Source organism: Notothenia coriiceps, unplaced genomic scaffold (genome assembly GCF_000735185.1).
Source record: "Notothenia coriiceps isolate Sejong01 unplaced genomic scaffold, NC01 NC01_scaffold00024667, whole genome shotgun sequence".
Classification (NCBI taxonomy): domain Eukaryota; kingdom Metazoa; phylum Chordata; class Actinopteri; order Perciformes; family Nototheniidae; genus Notothenia; species Notothenia coriiceps.
This window is the reverse complement of record NW_011357368.1, coordinates 6343820-6355670: the sequence shown is the minus strand read 5'-3', so window position 1 is coordinate 6355670 and position 11851 is coordinate 6343820. Positions and strand designations below refer to the sequence as shown.

The window sequence follows — 11851 nt, the reverse complement described above, 5'->3', positions numbered from 1 at the left end:
GGTAGGTAGGTAGGTGTAGGTAGTAGGTGTGTAGTGTGTGTAGTGTGTGTGTGTGTGTGTGTGTGTGTGTGTGTGTGTGTGTGTGTGTGTGTGTGTGTGTGTGTGTGTGTGTGTGTGTGTGTGTGTGTGTGTGTATGTATTGCACTTTCATTGCTGAGTGTCCCGCTGATAAGGTGGACCTCTGGCCCCGGTGAGGTGAGGTTTAATGTCCACGAGAGATCGTCCGAGCGCTTCACTGTCTCTTCCTCTCCTCGGGTCAGAGGCTTCAGATGTGATCGAAACAAACACAATCTCACAAACCACATTAAGAGTAGAAAATGAAACTAGAATAATATAATATTACAAAGACTACAATCCCCTGCTTCACAACTCTGCTCCCTTTCGATCAACAAACCCGCCCCTTCCCATTAATAGATTAATAACTATAATATGTGACAGAGTCCTTCATCCTCTGCACAGTGGCACCTTTAGAATAGAATATTTTTTTTTACTAATAATACAATTATTTGTTGTTGATATCAGAGTATCAAAGCTGTATGGCGGTAAGAAGAGATAGAGGGGTCTCAAAAAGCACCCTGCGCTCTATTGGAGTAAACACAGCACAGGCTTACGGGCCCACACCCTTGTAAGGCGTCTTAAATGTAGCAGTCCAGTTTCCCTACGGAGGATAGAGTCAGGGTGCCGTTTGAGACTTGATTATAGATAGAGCGAATGTAAGCACTGGAAGCGGATGGATATGGCATGCATGGTTTTGAAAGGTCAATGCTGACATGGCTCATGGATGCGGGTCTGAACTATGACCCCCCTCAGGATCCGAGGGGCCCTCGATGTGCTGAGCTACATGGCTACTACTGCTGAGTCAGTATACTGCAGGAAATCCTATGGAAAATAGCGTAAATTAGCTAAAGCTAACCTGGAGGCCAAGATATACAGGAAACACTTTGAGTAATATTTGGCACCAAGTATGATTAACAATATGTTGCTAATATATGTTTCATCCTTAAGCTAACTCTTAATTAAACCTACCATCTGCTTAAGGCAATATTTCTAATTACTTTCAGAGAGTTACCCATCTAACCTAAAGTTAGCCAAAAAAGCAGCTAAATGCTAACCTGTAGCTAACATATTTTTCTCTCCGCTTCTCTCTAGCTTCAAGTGTGTTATGTCGTTAGTTAGCTATTCAGCTGGTTTAAAACGCTTGTTCCTGTGCAAATGTACTTTGCCTCTCCTTCAACATAACACCCTCAAACGACGCAGCTGCAGCGCTGAGCATAAAAAGCCCTTGTGTGCTCCTGTCCTTTAAAAATTAAAAGCCCTTGCTTGGAAGAAAGTATTTTTTCCTCTTTCACAGCCCATAACAACTGCTGATATTATAGTTAGCTTGCAAAATTAATATATACATGTAACGGACAGCAAGAGCGAGTCAGTGTTGATGCACGTTTGTCCCTTATAGGCTCCCTCTATGGCGTTAAAAGACAGCGGGTAAAACAGCAGCGTCATAAATTAAACAGTATGACTGAGATTGAAAACATCTTTTATTTTCAGGGTAATAACTCTCAAAGTGGTGGCGTGACGGCTTCAGTTTGGTGATGTTTCATGATTGGTTTGTACAAAACAGTGCAATGGTGGTTTAGGGAGGTATAAAGAAGAAAAACAAAAATGCATTTTTTCACACTCACTTTTTTTTGTAACTCACAGCCCCAGAAAAAAGTTTGACAAAAATGCTGTTTACATTTAACTAGCTACTCATGCCCTCTCTCCACAACTGTCCCTGCAGCACTTTCCCTTTCTTTATGGCTGTGTTGTCTCCTCCTCTTGTATCTGTGTGTGTGTGTGTGTGTGTGTGTGTGTGTGTGTGTGTGTGTGTGTGTGTGTGTGTGTGTGTGTGTGTGTGTGTGTGTGTGTGTGTGTGTGTGTGTGTGTTTTGTGTGTGTGTGTGTGTGTGTGTGTGTGTGTGTGTGTGTGTGTGTGTGTGTGTGTGTGTGTGTGTGTGTGTGTGTGTGTGTGTGTGTGTGTGTGTGTGTGTGTAATCAGGTGTGGTTCAGTGATGTGATAAGAGCTTTAATGTGTAATATTTTTATTAAATCTGTAAAAAACTGTGGCAAGTATTTGATTTTGTGTCGTTGTTCATGTTGCAGGACTACTAATTCTAGGTGATAGATCACCAATTATTGGCCAATGCATTGGAGAATTGACTGTGTGCTAATAAGGGGTGTTGCAATACTGATACATATGCAAATCACACATATCATTTTGTGTAAAAAAACCCGTTCATTTATATCACATTAATGTTGTTATTGTACACCAACACAATATGGTTTTAAAGGCACAAAAGTACTCTAGTATGTTTAATTGGAAAACGGGTGATCAGTTCCCAGTCAAAATGCCTTTTTATAGAGATTTAATTAATTAATGATATCTTTTAGTCTTTTTTTTCGAATCCCTGCTTGGTTTCAATTTGAAATGGTGCCAACACAGTTTACAGAGAGTGCACAAACTGTTATATGTCCGAGAGAGAGCAATAAATGTCATAAGTATTGACGTTTCTCTAAAATCTGTCACAGTAAAAACTGTAAAGGTGTTTGAAATATGACAGTCCCAGCCAGAAGACGTGTGTGTGTGTGTTTGTGTGTGTAGGCTTGTGTGTGTTTGCAGTGTGCACATGTAAGCGAGATAAAGAGGAGGAGAGGCTGTGAGTGACAGCTGAATGGATGGAGCACAAATCCTCTGAATAATACATGAGACTTCTGCCAATTCCATCTATTTATCTTTAAATTGTGCGCCACATATAAATTCATTTTCTGCAGATCCTCCATTGGAGAAGAGAGAGATGTGTGTACTTTAGTATTTTCTCAGTGCTTATTCCTGCAGCTTACATCTTTGACAATTGTTCCGGCAAGAACAGACAACTTTATATTAAACTCATCGGTAAGATATTCACCAAGAGGTAGTGGGCAAACAAAAAAGAAAAAGTTTCCGTCTGTTTGTTTTAATGTCTTTTTGGCTCTGCCTTAAAGCATTTTCACAGCTCAGCGGTCTCCTCTCCACAGTACCCTGAACCAACAACCTCCCTGACTAAACTACGAGCGACACCAACAGAAGACGGAACCTAAAGAGGGAGGAGGAAGGGTGAGAGGAGGTGTGCGAAAAGGGTGGCAGTGAGGTGAGTAATGGGGCTACACAGGAAAATGTGGAAGGTGGAAGGTGAAACGGGAAGGCGGACAGACAAATATTTGATCATGTCTTTAAGATTTAGGTGAAAAAATAAATTAAGAGATGGGGTAAAAGGAAGCACCAATGATCTTACGTTACCATCTAAAAGAGATTCATTAGTTTTCGGACATTTCCCCCCCCAAACAGCTGTTTCCCTTCATCAAAAACTAAGAGAAATGGGGGTCAATGTTACCAGGATTGAGCTCAATTCAACTTCAGTTCAGCCGGTAATGAAGTGAGCTTTTCCATCAATCAATATGAAAGGAGGATATATACAATATGTATAGAAAATAATAACTAGTGCCACAAATGTGCTGCCATAAATGGACAAACTGCATCTTCAATTACTGTTTTGAGTCCGGGCTGAACTGAAAATGAACGGATCCCGACCCTGAGGTGTTAACTTCTGCACTTTTAAATAGTACCGGTAAATCAGAGAGACAGCTCGGAGCTCTAAGGCTGTTCCCTGAACTCATCCCACTGCTTTAGTTCACATTATTTTTTTGGAGAAGTTGCCCCAAACCACTTCCGATAAGCTTATTATTAAACCTCCCAGTTTCCCCCTTTTTGAAAAAAGCCAGAAAGTCAATTTATGAACATGAACATAAATTGAATGGGCCTTCATATGTTAAGGAGTTACAGGTAAAACTACAGTGATATGTGGCAGTCGGGAACAACTTCTCCGTCCAAAACCGACCCTGCTACACACAATGAAACTCTCACAGGGCTCAGGATTCACAGTTCAAAGGCTAAAAGTTCACAGTTCACAGTCAAAGTTTATCAAACCCCGCACCCACCCCGCGTAACCTAACCCTGTGTCCCCTGCGTTAGCTAGCACTCCCCCTGTATATCTCATCATCTTTCTCTTTGATACTCTGATTGGGCGATATATCAGCGACCGGCACCTCTCACACCGGCGTGGTCCTGCGGTTGGGGTCCTTGCTGTAGTCTTTAGTGAGCGTGCTGCTCTGGAGGAACTCCCGCTCTGAGTTGAGCAGCCCGCCCATCCCGCTGCCCGGTTTGGAGCCGGCGTTGCCTGCCTCGCGCGGGTTCAGCGTGTACATGGGCATCTCGGAGGCGGCGGGCCCCGTGTAGCCGCCCTTCCCCAGAGGTGAGGTGTCGCGGCTGGGGGCCTCGGAAGAGCGAACGCTGGAGCGACGCCGGAAGCGGTAGCGATAGGAAGGGATGCGGCTGAAGGTGGACTTTTTGATGAGCTCGGTGCGGGATTTGGCCCGTTGCTTGCGGTGCTTCTCGATGAACATGTGCACGGCAAGCACGCCCACCATCTCCGCCATGATGAAGGAGAGGGCGCCGAAGTAGAAGGACCAGCCGTAGGAGTAGGACTTTTTGCTGTCGCTCTGGCCCGGGTCACCCGAGTTTGCTGAAATGTAGACAATAATTCCTATGATGTTACTGAGACCTGGGAGGGAAGGACAGAAAGAGAAAAGAGATGGGAGTTAAAACGAGGTGAGAGTTACCTAGTCATCAAGATTACACGAAACAGCCTGAATGTCATAGATTGCAAAAGACAGAGGTTGGTTGGATTATTCAAACAAAGCGCAAATATTGTAGTTGTAGAGCTAAATGCTAACATCCGATGCACATTAGTATCACAATATTAGATGAGTGTGTTGGCAAGTAATCTCTAACATGTTGCAGGCATGTTGTCTACAGAAGCCCTGAGATGCAGGCAACAAAAAAAAACTTCTGTCAATCCATTTTTTTTAAAAGTCTGATCACAAATGTTTCCTTTCTGTGTTTATGATCAAATATTTTTTCAGGAGCTTTCTGAAGATTTTGCCGAGTGATTTGCAAAAGCGTTTCCACCCATTTGTTTTTAAATAGTAAACACATGAGATTAAACAATAACATCAGACTTAGAAAATAGATAACCAGTTTCTCCTTTGTTGGAAATTAATAATATTCATCCTGAGAGGGAAATGAATGCCTGCAACGATATTAATGCCAATTCATTGAATATCAAGGTGGTGTATCAGCTAAGACAGTTAAAGACACAACCAATTGTCAGGTAAAGTGAATACAAACTCGAGAAAAAGCTAAGACTTGAGCGTAATGAGAAAAGAGGACGACGTGCTACAGCCTCTGAGAGAGGGCTTGATGGAAACGCTGGAGAGTCATTGCACACAGCTGCGCTCCCTTATTCCATATCATTAGTCCAGAATACAGCGCTCATTCAGTGTGGTGGAACGCACAGAATGGGGACAATTAGCCGGCTGTAATTAAGCAGAATCAGCCCCGCACTATTGTGGTAAATAATTACCAATTTGGCTCCATGAATTCACTACAAAACCCAAAGGGACCCTACACATCCCACTGAACAGCAATTACTGTGCAACCCTTTGTACAGGGGCAACAGCTTAAGTGTGTGTGTGTGTGTTTGTGAGAGACCAAGTGTCAGCATGCATGTGACAAGTGTGTGTGTGTGAGTGTGAGCATGTGTGTGTGTTGACACTCTCACAGTGAATCACAGCGGCTTGTGGTATTCTTGCTGATTGATTAATCAGCTGCTGTGCCCAATCTCCACTCTGAGGCTCCTCACACAGGCACTTCTGTGAGCTTTAGATGCCTAACGGGCTCCTTCCACAAATATTTGAGTGCTGCACCTCCTCTGTTTAGAGTCCACAGTAACTGCCGCACTCACACACACACACACACACACACACACACACACACACACACACACACACACACACACACACACACACACACGCACTAATTGTGACCCCTCATTCCTCCGCGTGTTGTTTTCCCTGTCGAATGCTTTGACGCTGTGCTCGAGGCTTAGAGCGACTGGCCGAGTCTATAACTGATGGAGGCCCTGCCTGCACTGTCCAGCTTTTTGTGCTGAGCCCGACTTTTGATTGCTGTACAGGACGTTTTGGGTGGGGTTGTGGAGGGTGGGGTGGGGGGGACGTCCCACATCCAGCCCTCACATTCTACACTGGCCTGGGAAAGTCATGGACGAAATGCCCATGAGGGTGGAGAGCCTGTAATCCCACTACTCCTCCGGGGAATGATCGGCTTGTGTCGGCTATACTGGTGCTCACAGTGGGGGTGAAAATCCACAGCGATATCCTCACAGAGATTTCACTGGAGCTAATTTTGTCTCCTCTCTCTCTCTCTCTCTCTCTCTCTCTCTCTCTCTCTCTCTCTCTCTTTCTTCTGTCGCTTCAGTCATAACCAGAGGACCACGGCGTTTCGCCATCCTGTGAGCGGGCAGATCTCTGCGGAGAACATGGATTTCATCCTGCAGGAACAGTGAGTTATTACATTTTGTTCCCACTTATCTGCAGCCCATTACCTCAAATAACCTGTTGAAGAAGAGAACATATATATTTGATGTCCAATGCTTTGTGATACTTTGACTTTCTCCAGGTGGTTTGATATTCTCAATGCTAAAAATGGCCCCTTAAATTCTGTGTTTCCATCTCTGAGTTGAATGCTATGCTGTGACTTGGTTATTTTATCACTTCCTAAAAAGTGATGTTGCTGAAAATGAGGCAAATCTAAAAGGATTTAAGGAAAATGCTCTTCTGCCCTTGTAGTTGAATGTTTCATGAGTTTGTGTCTGAACTTCTTTTTCACTGTGACTTCTTACCCATGCCTTAAGCAATCATCTACATATTTCTTCTCAAGTTAAGCCAGTATACTTTATTCAGTGGGTATCCAGCAGCTTTAAAGAGAAAAGCGTCTAGTTTTCAGTCAGGACGTGGGCCTTTTATTTCCCTGCTTTTTAACCCTATCGTCTACCCCTTGACCTCTGTATGAAACGTCACAGGGTTAAGGGATAGTGGATAGGAGAATTCAAAAGGACTTAGGAGAAGAGACTGTGGTACTTTAGAGAATCCGACTGCACTTTCACTATCCGACGTGTTTATGATGCGCCAGCGGACTAGATAAATGTGCTTCTGCTGCTGTGGGGAAACTATGGAAACTACAGTTTCCTATACCGCGGACTACAACATGGATGTTTAATAAGAACGAGGGACTACTGTAAACTCATCTAGAGACTCTGCACCGTGCTCTGATGCTGTTGCTTTATGCTTTATGAACGTGGACAACAGAGAAACATATTCTTCATGACCAAGGTTGGAATTGAAATAAAAAGGAAAGTGAAACTTATGCTCATCACCCTCTCCCTCCGCTCCACATTAATACAAATGATCCCAATACGTATGATTGTATGAACTATGAAAAGATTCTTAAAATCAATATACAAATGTATTTATTATAAACGTTAGTCCTTAACATCTATCACTGTGTACATCACCATTCAAACATCTTTTAAAAGTTGAACAACCCCCATGATGAACGTTCAAAACAAAGCACTTTGGCAACTTACCACATACGTTTTAAAAAGCTTAACAAGCACTGTAACTTTCATGATATCATTTCTCGGTCACAATCGATTGTTTCTGTGAACGGCCGAATGTTGTCACAGCAAATGCTGCGGCCGCAAGGCATTGTGGGACACCACTTTCTCCTCTCCTTTCGGTTAGGGAGGTCCAGTGGTTCCTAAGCTAAAGAAGGTTATAAAGGAAGTTTGAAACCTCCTTTCCTATCATTCTAGAGAATTCGAACGGCACTTATCATGGCTGCCACTGAGGGACTTCCGGGTAATTTCACTCCGTTAGGAAGGTTCCTAAGCTAAATGGACTATTCGATCGCAACCCAAGAGTGTTTTTACTGTCTGGTGTTATAGTAGCGCTCGGTAAAGGCGTGATCTGCTTTCCTGTTTGGACCATTGGAGTTGGATAATGCTGCTGAATGTACTTCTTGTTGCATCCCGTTCTTTCTTAAAGTAAGATGAGAAAATTGATAATTGTAATCTGCAGTGAACCGCTTCAGCACGTGTATATTCACGGCATTAATTTTGTTATTCTACAATATTGTTGTTTTATAGTTATTTGTTAATGTAATTAACGCAATTTGTGTTCATTGAAATTGAAAAGGATATCGCATTGTGTTTGTTACTTTGGTTGCAGTTGTATAATGTCTTAAGTCTAATTTGGCTTGGCTTCCTATTTTGTATGGACATGCTTTTATTTTGAAGGAGAGTTAGCGCTGTTGACAGGAAGTTGTTATGTTATGGAAACAACATGATGGAGATTAACGGAGAAAAGTAATATATAAAGACGGAGAAAGTAAACAATAAAGTTTATGGTTAAGTGTTAGCACCCCCCGAAGAGGCACAAGCTCTTACGTTGATATTGGAGATTTCAATTAATAAAAAAATAATAATAAAAAAACGAATATCCGCATAACGAAATAGTACTCCAACGAACGAATATTCGGATATTCGGATATTGGGTACAGCCCTACGGACTATAACCCTTTATGTATCCCCAAGGGGACAATTTCGTGTTTAACTGTTATTATAAACTAGACAAGAAAGAGCAGAGAGGCTTCCAGGTGTCTGGTACAATTTCATTTATTTCAAAGAAGGTCAAAAACCCTGAGAAAGTTAAACTCCAGAAAAAAAGCAACAAAGAACAACTTGTTAGATCTGCTGGTTTTGTCTCGAGGCCTTGAACTTGACAGGTTTTGAGTTGTGTTATCTTCTCATCCGTCCCTGACAAGAAGGTGAATAAGTGTTTACTGGAGTGTGTTTTTGTGTCCTTGTGTGTTATGGCCAACTTTATCCCCGGAACAGGGACATGTTTGCACTTGTCAGCCACCGTAGCCTTCGATGTCTGCAGTTGGTAGATAATAACGACAATTTGTTTTTTAACCAGAAGGTTTTTCACTGCGAGTCCAAATTATTATTATTTTTTATTGAAATGAAGGTTTATCACTGGTGAGTGCAGATCTCTCTGGAACAAACACACTCATGCCTGTTTAGAGGTCATTGCACTCTAAAGGCTTTGTGTATGAAAGGTTTTCCTGCCAGAGACTAAACCCACACCAGACTTTCACCACAATGGAGACAATCTCTAAGGTCTCAGTTACAATAAAATGGTTTGTGATGCAGCACTGATGAATCTTTCATAGCAAAAGCTCCACAACAATCCAAAAGAGAAACAACACTATTCGGGAAGGTTTGCATAGGGATTTAGAATTTGAGTGTGTGTGTGTCCCTTTGTCAATCCTGTATGAAAAACAACATCTTGCTCCTGGCACTGTGCATCAGTTTTGGTGGAAGATAACAGTAATCATATTGCAGGGAAATGGTTGAAAGTGTTTCAATGGTTTCAGTTCTGCGGTCCACTTTCTGGATACAGCTCTGTTTATTCTAGCCCTTTTAGCAAGTCAAATGTACCTGCCGAAGCCCTCAGGTGGTGAATCTGAATGTCAGCTTGCAGAATACATCTGGGGGCAGCATGAAACTCTCAAACATCACACTTGAATTCATACCTTTGCAGCAGTCATGGTGATTTTTTTCGACATTTGACTTGCATGGCTGTGGAAATGGAAGGGTCAAAACGCTGGGGAAATGTGTCTATGATCCAAAAATGACAACAAGAAAACTGTATATTTTTCCTTCACCCTACCATTCAGAGCTCTAACATTTAGAGCCTTGCATATACTTTGTGTAACTTCAAGGCTCTAAATGGTGTTGCAAATGTTTAAATAGATTTTTTGTTGATATTTGACAAGAGGCTTCGTGGATCAGTCTAAGGCACATGTGTCAAACTCAAGGCCCGGGGGCCAAATCAGGCCCTTGGTGGATTTAATTTCGGCCCGCCGGTATATTGCACGCACACCTTCACTCAATCCTGAGGGTCTCCTCAGCTCAGAGCCTGAGCCCAAACATTGATGAACTTGCACCCAAGATGAGATGCCAAGTATCTGGCTTGAACTAGCATCACAGAGCAGAAAACTGACTTTCAACAGGGCATGTTTTTTTTTCTTTGAGGGAAATAGTTTTTTTGAAGCTGTTGTTGGCCTGTGGAAAAATGTAATCATAAGAAATGACTCTGGAAAAGCTGCAGATAGAGCCATAAGAAATGAATGCAACTGATTATTTAATGTTGTTTTTATAGGCAATCATTTAAGCTTTGTTAGTTCCAGGTTTAATATGTGCAATAAGTTCAGCAATAAACATTGAACCAGTCCGGCTCTCGACTAGTACCCATTTTTTAATGTTGGCCCACTGTGTATTTGAGTTTGACATCCCTGGTCTAAGGCTTTCGATGATACTAACAAACAATCAAAGCCTTTGGATCAAGATGCTGCCTTTAATACTTTCACCTGTTTATTTCCATTTCTTTAGAAAGTTTTCAGACTGTTTTTATCTTTGGTTTTAACTCCAGCCCCTAAATGTATATTGATAAATTGAATATATGTTATCTTTCAACTTCACTCCGACATGGCCATTTTTCATTTGACTATCTTATACCATTTGTTCAGTTTCAATGTGACATATGACAACATGCACAAGAGACACTTTTTCACACATTTAACAAAAAAAAACTCAAACAAAAGCACTCACAGTTTGGATCCAACATGGACATACATAAACATTTAACTAAATTGTATAAAATCAGAGCATGAAACAGGATCAAAACACTTACAATTCAAATAACTTATTCCTTATTATTTATTAGACCTTTAGCCAACAGCAACACTGACTGGTTTAAAGTTGTGACATGCAGATTAAATACAGAAAAACATATTTCACCATTTGTACATATTAAAAAATTAGTTAATTCACTCATCGGCTCCACCACAAATCAGGCTTCCTCAGGGTTACAGTTTCCTTTTGATCGCCTCAACATATTTAAATCCTTTCAAATTAACTTTGAAACTCCAAGAAGACAAACTTTTAGCATTTAATGAGTGCTTAAACATTGTTAATCCGACATTAATCCTTGCCCCTAGTATGAGGAAACTAATTGATACAGGAAAGTGTTTTTAATACTGAAGGATATTTGGTTAGCTTCTCTGTGTTTCTGTGCTTATGCCACTTAAGAATTTGAACTTGAATATATAATTTTCTCTTAGGCATTAAACATATTAATGTCAATGAGACTCTGAATGAATAACCCTAACAGTTGTTTTCTGGTATGTGTGCACACAGCTGGCAAACTTACTTTTAAAATAGCTCTTAACTCAAGAGGGTTAGGCTTTCAAGTGAGTCTCTTCTTCAACTTTCACTTCACCTCACGTCTGGATCTGAACCCCCCCGCTCCATAAGTGTGACTCTGTGAAGCTGAAGGACCTGAGATCAGTGAGTCCACCTCCTGGAGTTGAAAGCTTGATGTTCTCCTCTAGAGCTTCAGCTGGCAGATCTTTAAAGACCCTGCCCTGAGGTTCATTTCTAACTCGACTTAAATTAAAACTTGTCCTTCAGTGGAGAGAATCTTCCCATCCCAAATAAGAGTATGCTTATTTTAGAATATACAAATAACACTGATTCACATTTTATTATAATAATACATGACACTTATTTCGTGCTTTTCTAAAAACTCAAAGACCCTTTGACAGAGAATAAAACGAAGAACAAATACAATAAGAGATAAACAGAAAAGAGGGACAGGGCTCGACATTACAAATGGCCCTCTGGCCCGGAAGCACTATTTAGACCCCTCGGGCCAGCATAACGTACGTTCCACTTGCCCGCTCGGGCCACTAAAAATATTGCTTTAAAAAAAAAAAATGGTCCCGTGGTATTAGT

The 11851-nt window shown here is 41.6% G+C and overlaps 1 protein-coding gene across 1 annotated transcript in view; it reads right to left on the bottom strand.

Annotated features, from left to right (window-relative positions):
* Nucleotides 1-4121: 4121 nt before the first annotated feature.
* The window catches only part of LOC104955459 (uncharacterized), a 9852-nt gene continuing 2122 nt past the window's right edge, over nt 4122-11851 (bottom strand). Inside the window, exon 3 of the mRNA XM_010782785.1 lies at nt 4122-4633. Coding sequence (XP_010781087.1) covers nt 4122-4633 — 512 coding nt within the window. The remainder of the gene's footprint in view (nt 4634-11851) is intronic.